Source organism: Oxyura jamaicensis, chromosome 1 (assembly GCF_011077185.1).
Source record: "Oxyura jamaicensis isolate SHBP4307 breed ruddy duck chromosome 1, BPBGC_Ojam_1.0, whole genome shotgun sequence".
NCBI lineage: Eukaryota > Metazoa > Chordata > Aves > Anseriformes > Anatidae > Oxyura > Oxyura jamaicensis.
Genome location: NC_048893.1, coordinates 58750604 through 58772914, shown reverse-complemented (window position 1 = coordinate 58772914; position 22311 = coordinate 58750604). Strand labels below are relative to the sequence as shown.

Sequence of the window (22311 nt, the reverse complement as noted above, 5' to 3'; positions counted from 1 at the left end):
TGAACATAAGAGAGCTGTAGGAAAAAGAAAAATATAAAAAAACTCAATTCTGTCATCTTACTTCAGTAGATGGTACACAGCTTAAAACCCTACATCAGTACATTTCATGAAAAAACTTGCTTCTGCATCTCCTTTTTCCAGCTATTTCTTCAGATTTAATCATTGTGTGGGAAGCTTCTTGTGTAATTGAGGGTGGAAGGCTGTAGACACCCACATACCAACTGAAATGGTTACCATTGACAGATCACCTCTCTATTTGTTTCAGTCACAATGACCAAAGGTAGTTTCAATAATTTGAATAATATATTGTTGCTGATATTCCTCATTTTGAACACCCCACACCTGCAGGAGGTCTGGAAGTATTCACACAGACAGCTAGTTCAGCTGAGGGGAGAGAAACATATTATAGATCTGAGGCAGCCTGGCAATGAGTTTTCAGCCAGCATGGATGCCTCCAGAAAAGTATTCCAAATCCAGCTCTTAGGAACTTCATACTGAGTAGACTGAAAAATATACAAAAGGCTTTCCAGTTTAGAGAATTTAAACACTCATCCTAGAGATCCTATTAGGTGGCCATGGTTTCTATGAGTGTTTTGCTTGAGAAGACACAGAATCAGACCCTCCACTTTCATACCTATTTTTAAAATAGTTACTCTCACATTGTTGATGACTTGATTCACACTTAATTGAATCAAGCCTACAAGTTTTGAGCTCTCCAACAAATTTTGGGGGCTTTGAAGTAATCAGAAATTCTGAGAAACTAATTAAGACAAAGCTTTTCTTTGAGTCCTACTCAATTCTTAAGTAGTTTGGAAGTTAAAAGTGGAAAGAAAGCTTGACAACTCCGGTTTTCAAAGTGCAAGCACACACACGCACTGCACAGCATATGCACAAAACCCTCTGTGTTCCTAGAGCTGACTTCTTCCAAAGTGAAGCATGTGCTGGAGTGTGTTTATGGGTGCGTCAGGTTCCAGATGTTTAAATGAACCCCCTTTCATAAAGCTTGGTGTGCCAACACAGCTAACTACAGACTTGTCTGATACCGTGCCAAAGATAAGCTTGCCTAAGGAATATACTGAAACAATCTCTTCAAAATATTTTTTCAGTAAGCAAACATTTTCCGAACGGTTCTTAGAACGGTTGTGGTAGAAGAGCAAACTGCCTGTTTAGACCAGTAGATGGCAATAAAAGCCCTCCTGTAAAATCGAGTATCTGAATGGTTGCGGTTTTGGAGTTGATACCAGAAGTCATCAAAAAACTCAATCTTCCTTTTTTTTTTTTTTTTTTCTCTGAGATCTCATAACTCCATGTTTTATTTTTAAAATAATTCTGAGGTAGAACTTTTCACTGTCAGAATTACTGCGCTGGCTTGAAGCACTTTGATTACTCGGGTCTTCCTCTCAGTTACCCCACCTCTACCTCTGATGTCTTTATGATGTTTGAAGACATTCCTGTGTATGACATCCTCCCTTTGAACCACTTTAACAGTTTTCCTTCTTCTAATCCTTTCACACGGCACACCTGTGCCTATACAATCCTGCTACTGATCACCAACTACCACTTCATGTGTTTTGCTACATTCCTGTCCCCTGCCCCAAGCCCCCGTAGACCTACAAATGATAAGACTTCACCACATGCTGGGCACAATTCTTGCACAAAAATCCCTTTCTTAAGCACCTCAAACTGACCTGCAAAGTTACCCCTCCTTTTGTAACAGCATGATGGGTCAGGTGGGCAGGGATGACTAAAAGGACAGACATTCCAGTTATATTGGAAGTATTAGTATGGCTTTATTAAGATTTCTGCCTCTCAAGCATGCATTTCAACATACCTTAGACTTAACTCTAATGTACTGGTTTTTAAACCCTTGGGGAGTAAAGCAATGTGTAAAAATAGACATTCTTAACCTTTTAACTTTGACTGAATTGTCCAATTCCTTGTTGCAGTCTAACAAACTTTTGTCTAAGCACAGTTATGGAAACAGATATATTTATGGGTATGTGTACATATATCACAGCATATGCATGCATCCGTACTTATCTGCAGACAGACCGCATACAAGTTGTATTAAAATGCTGCTAGTACTGCAAAGGCAAGCACTCACACTTCAAGACAGGTAAGATCATCTGAACAATCAACACCTGAATCCTCTCATGCATAGGCATTGCAGTAGAGACTTGTGTTAAATATAAATTCATTGTGTTAAATATAAATTCATTTCTTCCATAGGATCCCTCTTGCTCTCTCCCACCCTGCCGAATCGTTGTCGTAGGCTGGGCTTTCTGCTACTGGTCAAAGCTGGCCAGAAGGTAAGAATATTATTTGTAGAACCAGGACACACATCTCATTTTATGCAAAAGTTGGTAAACGTGGTGAATGAAGGACAGATGCAAGAAGAGAAAGGATATATTCTTCTCTTACATCTACAGCTAGGGTGGCTGAGATTCTGCCAGTGGATTGCATGGATACTTGCTGGCAGAGGACTGGCAAGAGTCAGGTGTCACATCTTCTGTCTGAAGCCTCAAGAAAAGCTCTCCCCATACACCGCAGAACCTGTGGCTCTGTCTTCCTCAGGCTGCAGCCAGGTTAACTCCTCATCCTTATCCGATCTCGTCCTTCCTTGGCAGGCAGAATCAGTCCCTCCATCCCACCTTCTTGCCCCTCCCTCCCTCTGCCTGCCAGCTGCCAGTTCCAATTTACACTGTCCAGCAGCATGAACCTCGCTGCTCCTCCTTCCTTCACCTCACCTCCAAACAACCTCCACATACAGCAACAGAGAAAAAACACTCTAGTTTTTAAGGTATGGCTCCAGAGCTTATATGCACAGAGCAGATGGAATCATAGGAGAATTTACTTGGTAAACTACTAACAAGTCTCTGTCAATCACATGCAGACATTTTTCCAAATGCTTAGTCAAAAATGGGCAATCCTCTACAAACTGAATCAGCAAAAACATCTCCTTCACACGAAACAATCCCCTGGTCTTAATTCCTTTCTTACCTTGCACCCTCAAGGGCTGAGAACATATGTTAAAGCTTCTCCAGAATTGTTTTTAATAGTGTTTTGTCCATTTTTTTTTTTTCTAATAACCTTGTTCTTTGAAAGAACAAGCTCTTACCTTCTTAAAAAAATCATTATGAAACTGAGACTGGAATGAAAATCTTATGCCTGAATGATTCAAAGTGTTGTAAAGCCCTGTAGAGCTAAATATTTCTAGATACTTCCTACTAAAAAAACTCAAGCTGGCACTACCAGCTCCAACCAATATATGAACCGTATGAAAGACCGTATGCACGTGTGTATATGCATATGTATGAAAAACTTGAATTACAAAAACACAGTGTGAAAAAACAGGTATGTAAAATACAATATATGATACCTGACAATATAAATGATGGTCCTTGCTTCACAAGTAGAGTGGGTTTTTTTGTGTGTGGTTTTGTTTTTTCAAAATAACAACTATCACTTGAGAAGTAGAAATATCAACGTGATTACTAATGCAGAAACAATGCCAATAGAAACCCACTTCATCTTAAAAAAGTCTATACTTCGTGGTCTACATTAGACCGTGGCAATATTATGACTAACTGAGAACTGATAGTAACCAAAAACTGTATTTTCAGTGACAAGTATGACAACTCTGCTTTCTACAAGACAGGACAGTCAGATCACTGGGACTCAGTGGAATGAATGAACAGTGCTGTTCCAGGCTGAAAACGTTTCCGACATTTTCTTAACAATGGCATGCCACCTGCCATGTTTTTCTTCCTTTCCTTTATATCCAGTTGTAGAGTGTAACATCCTGGACGACCTCTGCTCATCTTAGTACAGGTAGCCAGAATACCACTTGTGGATCAGTCGTCTACTACTCATAAATTAATCGCCACCACGGAAGGAATACAATCTCTTTTCAAGAAGTTGCACACTCGTGCCAGCATTGCTATCTGCACAGGTGCTGAAACTGAACCTCTTTTTATCAGTCTCAAGTGCCTTTACTTACTCAAGTACTTAAGACTGCACGAAACCAGTACTAGCAGAGATCTCTTGCTTTAAATGTAAGTTGTTACAGAAGGATTTCATTTGATGTATTTTTATTCATTTGTGAAAGGGAAAAAATAAACAACTCTGAAGGTTACCACTAAAACGAACATGTCTGAGCTAATGCGTTAAGGCATCATATAACAATAAACATGCAGCGCCTGCTGAAATCTAAGGGGAAGATGATTTCAACTTTGCAAGTCAAGACAGTGTTTTAATTGTGTTGCTGGATACCAAATGAAAGAAAAATTTGGAGCTCAATTCACAGAACAATCAAGTAATTTCTACAGAAGCCTACAAAGTCTGTGCACCTTGGTCATAGCTTACTGCTTGAAAAGGGCTAATAGTTTCAGTACTGTTCAAAATACAGAAAGATATTGCTGCCAAGATATTGCTCTCCTAGATGCAGATACACACCACAAATGTCAACAATCTGTTTTATCAAGAAAGCAAAGAGAACACATACAGGTCAGTGAATAATTTCAGCAGAAAGCAGTAGAGAAATACAAGTTACTCACTTTTCTTCTCGTAATTCCTCTAATTAAAACCATGTTGTTGTTTTTGTGTTTTTTTTTTGTTTGTTTGTTTTTAATGTTTATTTGTTTGGAGCAGCAGCAGCATTTGAATTTAGACATAAAATAACACACCAAGACAATTTTCTATTGATTTTCTCCTAGAAGATTACCTTGTTCCTCGTAGAGATAGAAGCGCTGAGCAGAGGCTGTTAAAATACATTTCTAAGGAAACAAAGACGCTAAGCATGATTTCAAAAATAATATTTGATGGTTGGCACATAATATATGAACAGGACTGGAATCCCTGTAAAGTCCTGATGACTTATAATCTTACTGAAATACTAGCACATGGAATGTTACAAAAGTTATGGGATAAAGAAACTACAGAAAAAAATGCTTTCAAATCTACTATTTAAATGCAGCAAGTCAGTAAGAATCAGTGTTCTTAACACTAATATGGGTTGAAGATGTAAATAAGCAGTCTGATCTAGTGTTGTTTAAAGCTATTAAACATCGCAAACTTCCTTCTACAATCAAAGATTCACAGCACCAAATGCTTCTCTGTATTCCCAGGGCACTACACCATAGGGTAGTGTGAATTCACTGCAGTAATTGCATTACTCTCATGACGCATCAGTAATTATAATTATTTGCATTGCTTGCTAGAGTCTTTTTAATTTTAACTAATTTTTTTTTTACTCTGCTTCTACTACTTTATCCAAGATACGGACTACTATTTCCTCCAACAGCAATCATTCATCCATACTGTCTGCAGTAAATATTCCTTCAGATACTTAAAATATCTATCAATTTACCAATAAATAAGAATTTAGAAATACTGAGATCTGTTCGCCTTTCTCATTCAGTCTTGTCTTCCTAATCAGCTCATTTCTTTTACATCATTCCCATCCGTTATGCACATATGTATATATGCTCCGTCTTTTGCTTATATTACTCCCCTTCAGCATAAAATCATTTTGCATCACGGCCATGTACTGTCTGGGAAGCATGCATACAAATTATATATGCAGTTCAACAACAATAATGCACATCTGAATCAAGGCACGATAAGTCCTTGTTGATCAAAAAACACATTAGAGGATCATACAGAAGAGCTCTTTCTCTATTACCTCCCTGAAAATACTGAGAGAAAACCCATTTATTTGTATTTCAAGGTCTTCTTGTGCTGTTCACACAATTTGCCTATAAAATATAAAATATATGATGAAATCAACTTGTGCCATAAGCACAAATTCTTTTTTGGCCTTTAAAAAATATTAAGCATCACTGGGAAATGTTTAGAGAGATCACTCATTGCTCCTGGTTGGTTTATGGTTTTTGTTTTAAAACTACAGTTAAAAAGGTTTCTAAATAGATTTAAATACCTTCACGTGATAACCACTGATGTCTGTATAAGAAGGGTTTGTATACTGGCAGTTCAATATATCATCTCTTATGTGGGATACCCTCTAGCTATTATTATGTTTGTGTTAGAGCCTGTATTTGTACAACAAGCCTTGTCTCAAAAAAGTAGGGGTTTGAAAACTGAGAGCCAAAGAAGGGCTTATATGTGCAAAATGCTATCCATTTTCTCATGCTGGACCAATACGTCATCATACAAATTATGTTTCACATTTGTCATCACAACAGCACTTCTGTCAGATATCACCATTACTGGGAATAGGTCAAGCAGTTAAGCAAACGTCCTTGCGGAAAGAAACATGCTTATAGTTGCGGGGGTTTCTGCCATCAAGCCTGAGAAAAGAGTGCACAATATAGATGATGCTGGCATGGAAAACCAGAACAAGCTAGTGTACATTGTCTGGTGCCCCTTTCCTTCTCTGAAAAGTCAAAACTGTGATTTCCAGCTCACCTCCATAAACATCATATAAGAAGGAATGCCACCAAAAGCACTACCTCAGGAATTCTGCCCCTGGCACAGGATTAAAAACAAATGAATAAAGAAACCTCCAAATATCAAAATAAATAAATAAATAAATAAATAAATAAAAATAAAAGCCTGAAATTCTTAAGACACCTGTTCTGAGACGTTTTATTAAGACATGCTTTTCGTAGGTTTTCATCATCCCCGTTCTTCTCTGTGCATTTCTTGCTGCCACATTAATACTCCCATGACAGCTCAGTGAATTTCACAAAACACAAGAGAAAGCATGTTGCCGAAAGCCCCTAACTCTGAGTACATCCATGCCCATAAGCTGCTAAGGTAACTGCTGTAATAGGCAGAGTTTTGTGTCTGAATCATACACAGTTTTAGCTTTCCTCCTAAGACAGAAATGCTGCAGGGTAGATAGTATGAATCAGGCTTTGGTGAGGTTCCTTTGCACACTAGTTAGATGGAAGTGTCAGGAATAAACTAGAAAACAATCATCAACTTTAATAAAATAGAGGTGACTGCTGTGTCTCAGTTCCAACAGTTTCTTTTCCATATGCTATGTCAAAAAATTGCTTCTCAAAGGCCACATAAGCAAGTCTGGTATCAACTACAATCTCTAACAGGTAGCACAACATGTCAAAAAAAATTAAGAATTGAAAAAAAATTCCCAACTTGTGAGGCAAGAAAATATGTTCATAACGTGTCTCACGGTCTGGACAGAGTACATACACAATACAGTCCAGGAACACTTTCTCAAATAGTGAGAAAATTGCTGACAAACTTTCAGACAGAACACAGATTAGCAATTTTAGTGTTTGTGCTGACATTTTGTTGGGCACAGTGAGCAAAGATAACCCCGTGGTTTTATAACTCAGACACATTTATAAATCTGAAGAGCACTTAATGCAGACAGAATGAAAGCATATTAATATATACTGTAGAAATAATCTGCGTGCTAAAATGAAGCTACAGTTTCTTTTCCCTCCTTCCTTGTTGTGCCCCATTATCCATGACTATCCTAAAACTAAGTTAACTCTGTTTCTTGCTACAGGCCCAGAGATCCTTTCAAATGATGTTGCCATTTCATGCAGGCACCTGTAATTTGAGGAGATAAAGTATACAAACAAATCACCTAGCCTGTCAGCTCTGGCTATAAAAGCCTTCCATTCACACTGCCATTTTGCTACAATCACAATGTGAATTGCAAACCATTTAGCGAAATTTCTTGCTGTTCTGCAACAAGTGAGTAGTGACATTAAAACCACTGATAACAATAATTTGATATTGGTGCATATCCTTGTTCTCAAAATAGCTAAATTCTATGGTAAACTATCATCTTTCAGTATGAAAGAGAAGTTTACTTCCCCAGTAGTAACCACATCTTAGTGGTCTATTATGATTAGAATGCTATTAAGTTAACCTGTGTTTTGAAAACGGATTTTTTGAAATCCTTTTCAAAAGTAGCCACTATGTAAGTATTACTCCATAAATCCATGTGTCACGTACATTTTGAAAATCATATGCAGTTCTTGTTTCCCCCACTCAAAAAATATTGAAAAGAATTAGAAAATGTAGCCTTTTCAAAGGCTAGTTCAAAGAAATGGTTAAAAAAAAAAAAAAAGAAGGGTGAAGACAACAGGCACTCCTCAGTCTAGGCAAAAGACAGTAGAGATGGGAAATAACAGAGATCTGAAAAGTCAAGATTGGCACTGAGCTGGTGTCCAGAAACCAGCTGTTCACCATCCCCTCCAATATAAGGACCAGGAGCATCACAGAAAACATGGAGGTAGCAGGATAAAAGCAACACAAAAGATTACACCACGATTCTTTCACATAACGTGCTGGATAAACACCTGTCAGCAGCTCAGATTAGTTTAGAAGGACTAGAAAGGTTCACAGAGGACAAATCCACTGAGGATTGCTAAGTATCGCCAGTTCTAGAGTGAAAAGTCCCTGAGTCTCATAACTGGAAGCTGAAAAGTTACTCAAAATTATCATATGCCCCTTCCCTGTCTTCATCCCCTTCTAGAGACTCTTGGCTTTTGGCAGATGGGCCTTTCCATCAGATTTTTGTATGGCTGCTCAAATGTTTATAAAAAATGCAGATAGACACCTTTTAGGTTTTTGTTGTTGTTGTTATTTTTTTTTTAAATCTGCTGGTATAAGCAGTATATCCAAGCCTGGTATTTTATATCTACAACTTTGCAATAGCTAATCCCCAGTACAGAAGATGAGTTTCCACAAAAGAGCTCTTGCAGAAGGACTGACATCAGAGAACTGCATTGTTGAGTAGTAATTAAGATGTTGAATACCGTGTTCCTTGTTAGAATCCAGCTATCAAGTTGAACACAGCAAAATCTGTATGCCAGTTTCAGAAAGACAACATTTTTGATAGTTAAAGTTGCTATTAGGAATGAAAGGTATTTGTTATGCAAACAGTTGGCACAGACATAAATCTCTTGCAGAAACTCATGTCAGTTTTGGAGTAGTTTTTTATAAGACTGGTGTCAGCTGCCTTTCTTTACATGAATCTCTTCTGACTGGAATTATTCTGAAATGCAGAGCTATTGCCTCTACATTATGCAGATGAACAAAAGCATTACAGGATGTCAAAACATCACAAGAATTCTTTATATCAGGAGCAGAAGCCTAGTATTTAGCCTCCAGCAGGGCTGGCCCCTTTGATCCCGGGAACATCCAAGAGGTAGTTTACTGAATAGGCAATAATAAGCAAAACTCTCTGTTCAGAGGTGTACAGATACACCTGACACATGAGCTTTGGGTATCAGATGTTCCTGCTTGGGGGAAAAGTAAAAATCCATACCAGCCTGCCTGATGTGCTGCAGGATACACGACTAGTTACCTGTAACAGAGAGCGACATGGGGTGGTCTGACTGGCTGCCATGAGCACTGCAGGTTAGAGCAGACATGCAGGAGCTGGAAACACTCCCCAGGTGATTACATATCAGCTGAGGTTTGCTGGCATGCAATGTAAACTGGCAGCCCTCCAGCTCTCACACTGTCCGTGTTACTGCTCACAGAGAAGGAGGGGGACCATATGCTTCATCCTAGGCTTTACTGGGGATGCACCCCACGTCTCCCACAGGTAAATGTACAGGGACACTGAGCCGGAGAGGTGTGTGCAGTCTTTAAGAACCACAGTGGCACACCTAGGCCCCAGAGAGAAGCAACTCCCAGCTGGAGAAGCAGCCTTTTTTTTTTTGCGCCAGGGTTTTAGAACGTGCCCTTGGAAAAACTAGGAACTGAGCAAGCCACTTGGTCACAGTCAGCACTGCAACTTCAGCACGCCCATCATTCCACAGAGTCACAGAATGGTTTGTGCTGGAAGGGATCTTAAAGACAATCCAGTTCCATCTTCTCTGCCATAGGCACAGATACCTTTCACTAGAAGGAGAACATCCAGGACCTTCTAAAGGTCAGTAAGCATGTCCATAGGATTAAGATCCCTGTCAATAGGGCCAGGAGACTTTCCCTGAGTAACTGCCAAGAGCTGAAACTACTTCTGGAAAGTCTTAGCAAGGGATTTGACTTTATTCTCTGAAAGTTTGTACACAGCAGGGAAAGTTAGATTCCTAGAGAATCAGGTCCCATTTTAATTTCGGATGTCCACAGGGAAATAAATATTATTGCCAGCTCTGCTTGCATTATATAGCATTTTATTCTATCTGCAATATATAGCAAATATGTAGATTTTATTTATTTATTTATTTTGTTCAGGGAAGAGGAAAAGCCTTGACAGTATTTTTGCACAAAGCTGGCTGTAGTCCAGTATTGAGCAGAATGATGGTTTGGACATTAAAGACATTTCTCCATTTTCTCACAAAGAAGAAAAACAAACCACTGCAAAAATTCAATTTCCCACAAAGACACAGCACAGCTTCTTTGCAATAAGAAAAGTGCACGTTGTAACGATGTTGTGGTGGACATAGGCAAAGGCAACAGAAAATCATGTAATTTAAGAATGCTACTTATGCAGCTTTTTATTCCAAAGGCAAAGACATCTGTATCCAGTGCACCAACCCAGATCACATCAAGGTGAATTTCTTGTAGGATGCTACAGCTTACCGAACAAGTCATGAATACTTGATGCACCCTTTAAATATCTCAGCTCCATCTCTTGAAAAGAATTACCCTTGCACAGACCAATGAATCTTGCATAGAAATTCACTGCTCTGACCTGCTTCCTTAACTTCTGGTTTAAAGAGGGTCCCAGAAAACTCTGATATAAGCACCTTTTCCCATATTGTCTCCAGACAAAAAAGGCCACCTAGTATTTTTCAGCTATTGTTGATCCTGCTTTGAGGCAGACAGATGGACCAGAAAATCTACTAGAGTCTCTTCAAGGTCCGTTGTTTATTACACTATTTTTGAACCTTATTTTGCTAGCATCAGTTCCCACAAAAAATTTCCTGCCTATCTATGTTTCAGTTCACCTAAATTACAAGCTTCTGAGACCACCTGGAAGGAAAACATCTCTTATAGTTATTGCATCTTGCATTTTCTGTGTCAGCAAAACACTCCAGACTTGTTTGAGCTCAGGCTGTCTACCTGTCTTTTGCAGAAATAACCTTGTAAGGACCTGTATGCCATCCAATCTGCAGGACTGGAATACAGTGATGAAACTAGAAAGCCAGATAGAAATAACAGAAACTGGTAGAGTGGCACGGTACATCTGCTCCGCAGAACAGGCCTTTGCTGAATACAGTCTGCCATGCCCAAGTAGTTGCCTTGTTGTATCTTTGAGAGTGACCTGGCCTTGAGGGTGGGGGCAAGCAGCAAAACCAGACTCAAGTTCAGCTTCAAGGCTGCTCTGACACAACTACAGATGCAGCCTTGGGTAATTCTGTGAGTTTGTCACTGTAGGACCTAAATATTTTTCAACACAACTCTGGCTGGTGACATGAAAAATATGCTATTATCTACAGTCACAAGTATATACTGGCATATATATACTATATATACTCTCAAGAAGCATGTATGCTGCAGAAACACCAAGCTCTGGAGAGAGACCAAAGAAGGCTGGCAGTGCTGGCGTGATGGAGTGCCTGCACAGCCAAGATACCTTGTGATCTTTCCCCCATGGTGCTGTACCCAGGTAGCCATACTCTCAGGGGCAAGCCCAAAAGGCATTTAGGATCTCAACAACAGATAATCGTACTTGTCTGCTTTATCAGAAGATAGATTATGAGGGTATGCAATTTATCACTTGCTCGTAATGGTGGTCGTAGGAACACAAATATCCTACCTACCCAAGTGAAAAAAAAGGAAAGTTAATTCTGTGAAAGTAACCCTTAACAAACAGAAGATTAAAATTCAAAAGATTATATGGCCTGTGTGCAAATCATAATATTTCAGGGTGAAAGCAGGTGTTTAAAACCAGAATTAAGTGACTAAATAAAAGGAAGAAAGAAATAAAAGATCAGTGACACACTGGGCTACAGAATCTAGAATATCATGTCTTTAAACCATGTTAAGAGAAGAATTCAGATTTCTAAGAGACACCCCAAACTGAGAATAAAAAGCTTCTGCAAATTTTAAGACTTACTGATGTCATTTGCAGAAAAATGAACATTACTATGTGTTTACCTAACTTCTCACTGTTGATGTTTCAAGGACCGAGCCTGCAACCTCTATTTCATCTGAATAGGAGAAGAGTGTCCCTGTTTCTTATTTTCCAAACCATTAGAATTAATGTCAAAAGAAAAAACAGTTGAAAAAACATTTTCAAGTGCAAAACACATTATAGACTTACTACATGTTAACAAAATTGTCTTCTATTTCCAGTATGCATGCAATGCATGTTAGTGAAATACTTTAAGATTTACACATTCCATTTCTATATTTACTTTTTTTTTCTTAGGCTTAATGGAAGTGAGGAAAAATATCACTATAAATGCATATTCTTTGTGGCTTTTCCAATAAAATATTTGATCTCAAGAAAAAAACAAAACATCTCTAACCAAAATATCCTCCAATTTACCGAGGTAGTGAAGACCTTCACTTTCCTTTGGTACCAAAGGAAAGTTCAAATAATTATGAGCATAATGAGGGGGTGCAGGTGGGGTGAAATTTATTTTTAATTTGATTTTTTTAAAAAATCTTAAATCCCAGACCATATGATTTGACTCTCTTCATCATTTCTTTGCATTTACTGTAATAAAAAGAATGAAAACCACAAATAATTTAAAAGACCCAACCAGACCAAATGCACGTCATCATTTGTATGCTGTCATGACTGTCTGGGGGTCCTTCAGTGCTTGCTTAATAAGCCCTATTCCGCCCTGGAATTCCAACCCACTGTTTGAAGACATGAAGAGAGCCCAACAACAGCCTGCTATCATGGAAGCCAGATTAATTCTTTCATTCTGGGTCCTGAGCAAAGGAGGATTTTTTTTTTTATTTTTTATGTTTTTTAAAGTAGATTCTGCCAGATTTTTAATGCACTAACTGATAAAAATTTAAGATGCTTTTTATTGCTTTACCTCATTTAGTATTTAAAGCATGAGCCATCCACTGGCACATGAAGGACTGGACTAGATGTCCTTACTGGATCTTTCTAGTTTGCTTGAAGTGACTTTCCTACAGAAGGAAAAGTGACAGGCTCCCTAGGTGAATTAGGACTTGCATATAAACAAATTCAAGGCTTCTGACTCATGAATGATTAAAATGAAGAACATTGTGGAAGCAGCAGAGGCAAACAATTGAGCAACTTTCCAAAACAATTATATGAAAAGATGTTTTGGCCTTACAGTCAACACAACCGCTTTCTTACAGACTGCCTGAGACAGCAGAGAGGTACTGAAAATTTATGTCATGAAACAGTGTACGAAGGATAATGATCCCCTCCTGACGTTTTTGTATGACCCTTCTCAAATTAGCTTAAACTACTACAAGGAACTTCTTCAATCAAGGTTTGTGTTATGTATTACCACAGCACAGGTGAAACAGTAGCAGAAGATGAAGTTCAAAGGGTACAACTTGTTGCTGACCTTGATTCTTAGACTCACTCTGCACTGGCAAGACAAGTGGAAGTTGCTATTGATTTGTTCTGACTGCTTTGGAAGTGCAACCGCTTTCTGGTTCTCTCATCTTTCACATCATTAATTATCTCGAAAGGGAGCATGGTGTAGAGACAAGACTTGCTACAGAGAAAACTGTATGACTGAACATGAGGTGACACTTACAGAAACATGACTACCGTACCACAGGATTAGCACAGGCAGATTACTTTGCCTTTATTAATGCCTCTGATAGTATCCTCAGTAATAAGCATCTCTAACAAATGGACGTTCTTTTCAGCTGTTAAAAAGGAAAAGTAGGATTTGTAACACTCTAAGTCACTTTTCCACGCCTTTTAATTTTGTAAAAATCATGGATCATTTTCGGTCTTGAGCACTAAAAAGACAGACTACTGAATTTATCACCATCTTAACCCAGTCCTCCATCACATCAGCCAGCATGCCCACCCATGAAGTCTCATTCAGATCCAGTAACTAAAGTTTTAGTCCTGCAGCAGGCTCTCAAAACAGAGTATAGCTCCAGAAGAATGGGTAGCAGCAAAAATGGGCAAAAAGCCCATCCCAAAGCTGGAAACTAGCAAATGCTAGTTCCAGTGTGAGGTAAAATGGATGGTGTGGTTTGGTTGTCAAATTACTTCAGCGGAAGCTGTCCAAATAAAAATTCAACCCTCTGCAGAAAACAAGGTCACTGCTTCAACACTCAATACATTTCCTCTTACTCAGTTCTGGCTGAAGCCTTGAAGTGAAGTGATAAAGGATTCCTTTCAGCCTCACTGCCCCCTATTTCAGAAGAACATATCTATCTAACACAGTATCATATAACTAGAAGAACAGATAAAACACCATGGAATTCTTGACTTTAACTATCATTTAACTTTTTTCTTTTCTTTTTAATGAGAAGGCTCCCAAGCTATGTTTCCACATGCTATTTAAGTATACTAGGCGTTCCCTAGACTCCCACATTCATTTATGGTCAGAATACTCAACCTCCTCCCAGCACAGCTTCCCCGTTTACCTTCTGTCGCTGCTGAATGTTGCTTATCGTGTCTGGCTGAAACTCCAGTTTGTCTGTTCGACAAAGTTTCCAGTATAAAATAATAACGATCAGGAGCACCACAGCAACTGGGACTGCCACTCCAACAATAATCCATAGGTTGCTATTCTGTGACTCTGAGGATGACTCCTTCAGCTTTTCCACAGCTGTGAAGTTAAAAGGAAGACAGCAGCTTTAGGTGGTTATATATTTTTAACTGAAGACACTTCAAGGTTATGTATTTTTATATTCTTCTAAATACTAGTTCAGGAATTTATCAGAAACCAGCCGCACATCACAGGAAATATCATACACTTAGAAGTTAACGTATGTCATGCTCAGGAAGCATGGGGCAGGTGATCAATTGTTCTGATCTACCTTCTGAGGACTCGTGCTTAAATTACTGATGATAATACACTTACACCACACCACTTTGTAACCCCAACCTGACCTAACATAGTGAAATGGGTCTAGAAAAATGACACACCATTAAGGTGAGAACATTTTCAACTTTATTGCATCTTGTCTGCATCCTGCTTTAGGTATATAATCATCAGCTCTCTTCTCTTTTGTTATGGATATTGTTACCCTCCCCATCAATAATCACAGTGAACTTGAAATCAGTAACAACCCCCTACCTGTTGTGTATAGCCCCACATTTTTGTTACTTTTTTTCCCCTTTCTCTATTTCATTGTCAGCATGAGAGATCTTTTACTCCCAAAGAGGAAAAAAAGGAAGTCATATTGAAAAGAGTAAACAAACAAGTCATGCATGGAAAAAGTGATTTGGAAAAATTGATAAATCTTCCAATTGCTCTATTTTGCATAGTGCCTATATATGGGACTAAAACCCATAGCAGTAATATATTTCTAGTCAAATTGACACATTTTCTTAAAACAATGCTTTCAAGTCATAAAACAGTATTTCTAATCAATTTATTTTTGTGAGTCATTTTTATTAATAGCTATTCTGATGATGAATCTCAAGAGTAAAGGAACATATTTTAATTCTTACACTTTATACTTCTAACAGCTCATTTATGTCATTACAATTTCTTATATAAAATTACCATTGTCTTATATAAAAAATTCTTCATTTAGTTTCTTCCCAATAAGAAAAAAAAAATCTGTGCCTGTTGAAACAACCATTTAATGATGTGCCAGAGATATTAAGTTTCTGCATGCAGAATAAGCGATAAACAGTCCATGAAGCGTGTTCATCACTTACTGTTTCTATAAAAGGAATTTACTATTGCAACTTTTTGCATTTTTGTCCAACCAATATTCCAAACCATTGACAGAAATTAGGAAGAAGTATATGAGCTACTGATCAATCTTTAAAGTGCTGTTTTAATGAGGGACAAAATTTAGAAACATGTTCCAAGAGGAAACCACCACAACTGTGGGCACTGTGCAGTGCCATGATCTTCAAAGCTAGTATCACCCTTCCCTTTTCTCTCTGCTGGCATCAGTGCAGATTTGACAGGGCTTACGCTGTGCAACGGTGCCTTCAATGCGGTATCCGAGGATGATTGCAGCCCGCTGGATATCAACCCTGTTCATCAGGTCAGAGCACTTTAAAGCACTGAATCTCGCTCCATCTTGATCCTCCACAAAGTAGATCAGCTCTACAGGGTTATCAACACCATCTAACCGTGACACATTCACAATCTGAAAAGAAATTGAAATGCTTTTACATTTTAAGTTGTATTTATTTGGGTTCCGAATAAATAATAATAAGATAAATAAATAATGAACAAATAAACAATAAACATTTAGCCTTTTAGTCTTTCCCCATCTTACCCTTCCCTTCAGAGGGTTTGGGTCTTAAGGACACTTCTCTAAAAAGAAACACTTTGAACAGCTTTGCCAAGATGGAATCTCTATCTGTCCTCATCTGGGATATATATGTCCCAGTGTGGGATGTTCTATGATTCTATAAATGGAAATTTCCAGGGAAGTGATCCCTCACATAATACATTTTTATAGAAAACCTGAAGGTTGTTTATTTATTTTTGTTTCATGACAACATATAGAACTGAACAGAATTGCTTTCATTTCTAAAGATGCCAATACCATCCCACCCTAAAAGCCTTTGTAGCTTGTTAGGTAGTAGGAGCTGCTGGAGAGATACCTTTGATTGCACTTTTCCTTCTCTGAATACTTTGACTTCACATTTTTTTAATTCATAACACACACTTTTTTTTTTGGTTCAGTTTTTCTGAATGTTAAGCACTTACAAGGGCAAATATTCTGTTAGCTTCAAAAAGAACTGTTTGCTCTTCCTAAATGAAAGCACCTGCACAGTTACCTTCATCATCCAAACAGCTCCCCCTGGTATCCACCTTTCTTCAGGAAGGAATTTATTTGATGCTGTGGGAAGCAGTCTTCTAAAGATGCTAATAATCAAAAGAATGCGTGCTATGAAGAAGCCCTGTAGATACTATCTAACTGTTGAACATCTACATTGCAGATGAGACTCACATAACAATTTTAAATTCCTATAAAATTAAACTCATATATAATAATTCTCCTCTGTTTTACCATTTAACTTTAATGGTGTTTTCAACCTAGAAATACTCCAAACAAAGAGCAGGAGGTTATTCCACCATGCAAAACAGAGTCTGAAGAGATCTGGGAGGAAATGCCACAATGGAGCAATATATTTAGTTTCCTTCAGAACTCTCCTTACACTGTGAAGTACATACTTAATAAATTAGAATGTCGAACAACTGCTTATAGGCTTAAAATAAAGCAAATTAACAAATGTTTGCATGTCTAAGACTTACAACAGCTTTTTTTTTTTTTTCTTTCCTTGTTTCTAACAAAATAATCATGTTGAAGGGAAGCAGTGCAATGTTTTAGTTCAATGGGAATGATATTCTCATCTTTGGGGGACATCAGCTCAACATGTCCTAATATTGCCATTCCTGGGAGATGCTTTTTTAAGTATAATAAAAACAAAACAAAAACCAAAGCAAAAAATGTAACTGTCATATAAGTTTTCTAGGCCAAATCAACTGAAATCAAAGAACAATGTTCAGCATTAGTCACATTTGGCATAAGTTACAGAATACCCAAAAGCAGAGCAGAGAAATGAGCAATTTTAAGAGACACAGCAAGACCTGCTAACACATTAACCAATACCATTTTCTCATCCTGAATGCTATTCACACTTCTACCAATCCCTGACTGAAGGTAACACAAGGATATCAATAAATATGGTTTCTTAGTGCACATATTCAGCAGCTGTAAGGTCAAACCTGGTTTCACAGAACCCAGTTACATCATTAGTTAACAAATGCCCACAGCTTCATATCTCTACTTCAGCTGGGCTGCCTTCGCCACAGTCTGGCCTTAATGCATAGAACAGCAGGGAGTATTAAGCAGTATCTGCTTTCAGCATGGATGAGCACTTCCTAACTAGCACATACCTCACACAGAGAGCAAGGGAATTGAAAGGCTGCTTGTGATTAAAGTCAATGGGTTCTCATTTTAATTTTAGGAAGCTTCTTTGTGACACACGCAAACCTACAGAATCAGAAGAATCTAGAAGATTCTTTAATTGAATTATCATAGATTTTGTGGAATTGTGGAGCGTTCAAGAAGTCCTACACTACTATATGTATGATATACACACAGAGTAACAGTCAGAAACTCTGGCTGAATGAGTTCAGAAAGGAACTCCTCCACAGTTGCCTTTAGAAAGAACAGAGGGGGAGGGCCACAGATCCCACTGTGCAAGTTGCCACAACCAAAATAAAACAATTTTAATACTCCTCTCCATATTGAGGAGTAGGGAAGGGTGAGCGGAATCCAAAAGTATAGGAAGGAGAAGCATCTGGAGGTATTTTGGCACAGTATAGAGAACATGGGAATGAACAAGAAATTCAACAGAGGGAAGTGCAGGCTGGTGCAAATGAACAAAACTCACGGTTTTCAGATATGTTTTCTCTGAAAGAATTTGTTCTGAATATGCAGTTCTTAATGAGTGCTCACATCATACTACAGAAAGGTGCAGACTGAATTTCAAATCCACGTGGAGATGGCTACAGAGTTCTGTTCTCAGAGAGCTGATGGCTGAACAGGGTATTGTTGAGGTGGCTATGAGACTTGCATGCAAACTCAGGAATTTCGACAGTATCATCACTTCAGTTTTCAGATCTGTCCTGTTGATTCACTAACTGTCTGTGTTGTGTTTTTTTTGTGTGTGTGTGTGTTTTGTTTTTTTTTCCGACCTCTAAGTTTGCTGCAACACAAACTGTCACACTAGATCTGAACTATTTTTAAATCCACTTTAAAAATCCAGAAACACAGCCACTGCAGGCATTTTTTACAGAGTTTCTGTATAATTAAGTTTTCTGCCATTTTTCTCCAAATTGTATTCTCAGTGCAGCTTCAGACTGGTTTTGTCTCATATTTAATAGTGGTCTCTTTCTCCTTGAGAGTGCTAAGAATGAAAGCAGAGACAGAAGTGGTATTTTCCAGGCACGTAGAAATGCAGCCCATGTGCAAGGAAGGATGCACTTTACATTTATACTTTGGCAGTGAGGAGAGACATAAGGAGAGATGAGATGCAAGAATTTCAATACAGAGAAGGCATAAAATTAAAAAAGAAAAAAAAAAAAAAAGACTAATCCATTCAACTTCTGTGTACAGGAATGATTTCATCTTTCTTGATACTAGATGTGCATTTAACCTCCAGAGAGGAAATACTTAATTGTGTTCAGGTGTCAGTAAATTTAATTTAAAAAGTGTCTTCAAGAGACTATCATAGGTCAGTGAAGAGAGTTGCCTTGGAAACCAGGTCTAGTTCATAAATGAAAGCAGGGGAAATCCAGGTGTTGGACAAACTCACGAGGCATGTGCAGAGCATCAGTCAGCCTGAGATCTCCCAGCCATAAACCCTTTCACAGGGAAGGAGTCCCTGGGTGAGCTTATTCAGGGGTTTGAAGGCAGAAATGTTACTGAGGAATGAGCTAAAACACCCTCAAAAACTCCAAAACATATGCACTAGGATGATTTTCCATTTTTCACTACCCTCATCCCCTAGGAAAAAATATCATCAAAAAAAAAATCTGCTTTCTACTTTATTAAAAAACAGTATTTTAGCATACAGGCACTAAAGTACTGTAGCCTGAAGGGTTCGGGAGATGAGGCAACATAAAACATGTGAAGCAAGCATCACATGCAGGTGGCTCTGGGTCTGAGAAAGCCCTTGCACAAACCGGCAATGGCAGGAAACATTGATGCAGCTCACTGGCTGCCAGCCAGTCCTCGAGTGCTCTGGCACGGCTGCGTGCCACCACATCAAGCACTCACCCAGTTTGGCACTTGGGCCTGAGTCTGCCAGTGGGCCCTCGGACCCTGGTCACACCATGCCAGGGACACTGGTGAGTGAGCTGAGGGGACCGGGACACGGACTGCAGGCCTAAGGACTGCTCCTCTGCTGCCTTCTGTGGATGCCTGGCCGGCCCATGGATTGGTTTGACGAAACACAGATGTGAGCAGAATGTAGGGAACCTGACAGTGCCCCACTAGCTACCAGTGGAGAGAAAATGCTGTGGTGAGGTGCCAGGGCTCCCACTGCTGCTACAGGGCTCTGGCCAGCCACCCACTGCTGCGCCAGGTGGCCAACGTGAGGTGAAGCTGCTCCAACCACGAGGTCGGGCAGCAGTTCCCACAGGCTCTGCACCTGAAGTCTCACAGGGAGACTTGGCCTTCACCCAGATTATGCACTCGTGAGAGATATGCTGCTAGCAGAAAAGCAAGGGAATGAAACACTGCTTTAATGAAAAACTCAATTCAGTCATTACCTCCCCTCACAGATACTATTCTCTCATGCACGTTATGACTGTAGTGTCATCTAACCTGCTCTTTTCTTTAAATTAGAACATTGTTCCTTTTGTCACTTACTAGGATCACCTTTTTGCTTTCTTTTAGGTTCAAGAGAACAAGCACACCGCAGTGAAGGAAAATTATTTTTGTATTAGCTTCTAGCATATTTTTAAACTACTATTAAACCCACTATTTCCACAAGAATTTAATGAGAAATGATCAACTATTCACAAAACATACCATGTGGCTTAGTATGTGTGGGTGCAACACACACAGCATTAAGCATGTGCAGAAACAGCAGATACATGTCAAAAATATATATGACATGCTCTGTAAAACAATATGAACATTATAAAAAGTCAAGGGAACTATCTCATGTAAAACAGTCAGCCATGAGGCTTCAAAGGTTTTTGTTAGAGATGGTTATAGGCATTTTTTAGCCTGGAGTGCCACCTGTTAATAGCACAGAGGAGGGGAAAACATGCTATCTGAGCACCCTATGTAGACCAAAGCTCTTATTCAAAGTGTCTAGATTTAAAGAGTAATTTTTAACATTCTTAGATCCTAACACCTTTAGAAATGAAATCTAGCTTCACAAAAGCATCAATTCTATTTTCTTAGTATATGAAAGGAAACTTATATGCCTGCAGTAACATTTGCAAATAATTGCTTCACCTTTTGACCTGCAATCTTGATTTTCTAATAGAGCTTAGAAGTGTCACATTTCAATACACTATGAATATCTTTCACCTCAAGAAAAACTCAGATCTCCAGGGGCTCAACACAAGTGAAACGTGTGTCTAGTCTTTTGTGGCTATATGCACGTCTTGCTAATAGAAGTACCCAACACTTCGGCGTTACTGGCAGCTTCTGTTCTTATTTTCACTTCATTGTGGCCAACTAATACAGTAGTCACTGTTTGGTGAGCAAGACACAGAGATGGGAAAATCTGAATACAAAGCACAAGGAACTGTCCTCAAGAGCTGCCCTCAAGACTCAAACAGATGCATATACAAAACACACTTCATACACAGCTTAAAAACTTGGCTATGAGTAAGAGAATGAGCAGCAGTAAAACTAAAAGGTTTATTGCGAGTGGCTATGGACCAGACCCTCAACTGACAGGGAAGCACTCTTGAAAGCAATCCTTCACCCAGGAGACCACCAGAAGGTGCCTCACTCCACCTGCACGTGTCTTTGCACCAGATATGATGCTGACATGTCTATTACACTGGTCCTAGAAAATGTCAACACAAGAACACCTCTGCATAACTATCCTCACATCACAGGAATATTGATGTGGTCAGAACACCGCCTATGAAACCTGCTGTAAGCATGAAAGTCTTCCCCGGGCTCAGACTCCAGGTTCTGATCTCTAGAGCTGCAGCAATTACAGGCCAAGTTTACAGCACCACTGCACACATGAAGCTTGATCGCTCCAGTCCTGGCATAAAGAAAATGCTGGCAACTTGTTTGGTTGGGCCTTTGAATACACAAAGTAACAATCCTGGTGAAAATATCGTTGCTTCCTAAAGAATTTAATATTAAAGGAGAACTATTCCTGAATTATCTATCCGCATTATCCAAGCCAAACCTTAGCCAACCTGTTTTGTTTTCTACTGAAATGCCATTTCAGCATGCATGTTCTCTGCTGCAGTAATCACTGAAGTATTTGAGCTTCTCTCTGCAGAGTACCCAGGTTAGAACATGGCTTTGAGAGCTGGGTGTGGGGGAGAGAAGCAGCAGTAGGATTACTGAAATACTTGGACATAACTGATGAAGCTGTGGGAAGTCACCAGATACCTTCACTAATGCAGGAAATACTGAAGAGAAAAAAAATACAAAGAATATTTTTTTTAATTTATTTGCACACAGGTAAAAGTAGATGCTCTGGAAGATCCAGCCACAGGGCACAAAGACTCACCTAAAAGCACATGGCCAAACTCTTATGAA

The 22311-nt window shown here is 38.9% G+C and overlaps 1 protein-coding gene across 4 annotated transcripts in view; it reads right to left on the bottom strand.

Annotated features, from left to right (window-relative positions):
• KIAA1549 (KIAA1549 ortholog) overlaps positions 1 to 22311 on the bottom strand; it is a 139078-nt gene that overhangs the window by 28909 nt on the left and 87858 nt on the right. For all 4 annotated transcript variants that reach the window (XM_035342381.1, XM_035342375.1, XM_035342360.1 and 1 more), the window contains 2 exons: positions 16014 to 16191; positions 14503 to 14687 (listed from right to left, as the gene is read on the bottom strand). In XM_035342381.1, coding sequence (XP_035198272.1) covers positions 14503 to 14687; positions 16014 to 16191 — 363 coding nt within the window. The remainder of the gene's footprint in view (positions 1 to 14502; positions 14688 to 16013; positions 16192 to 22311) is intronic.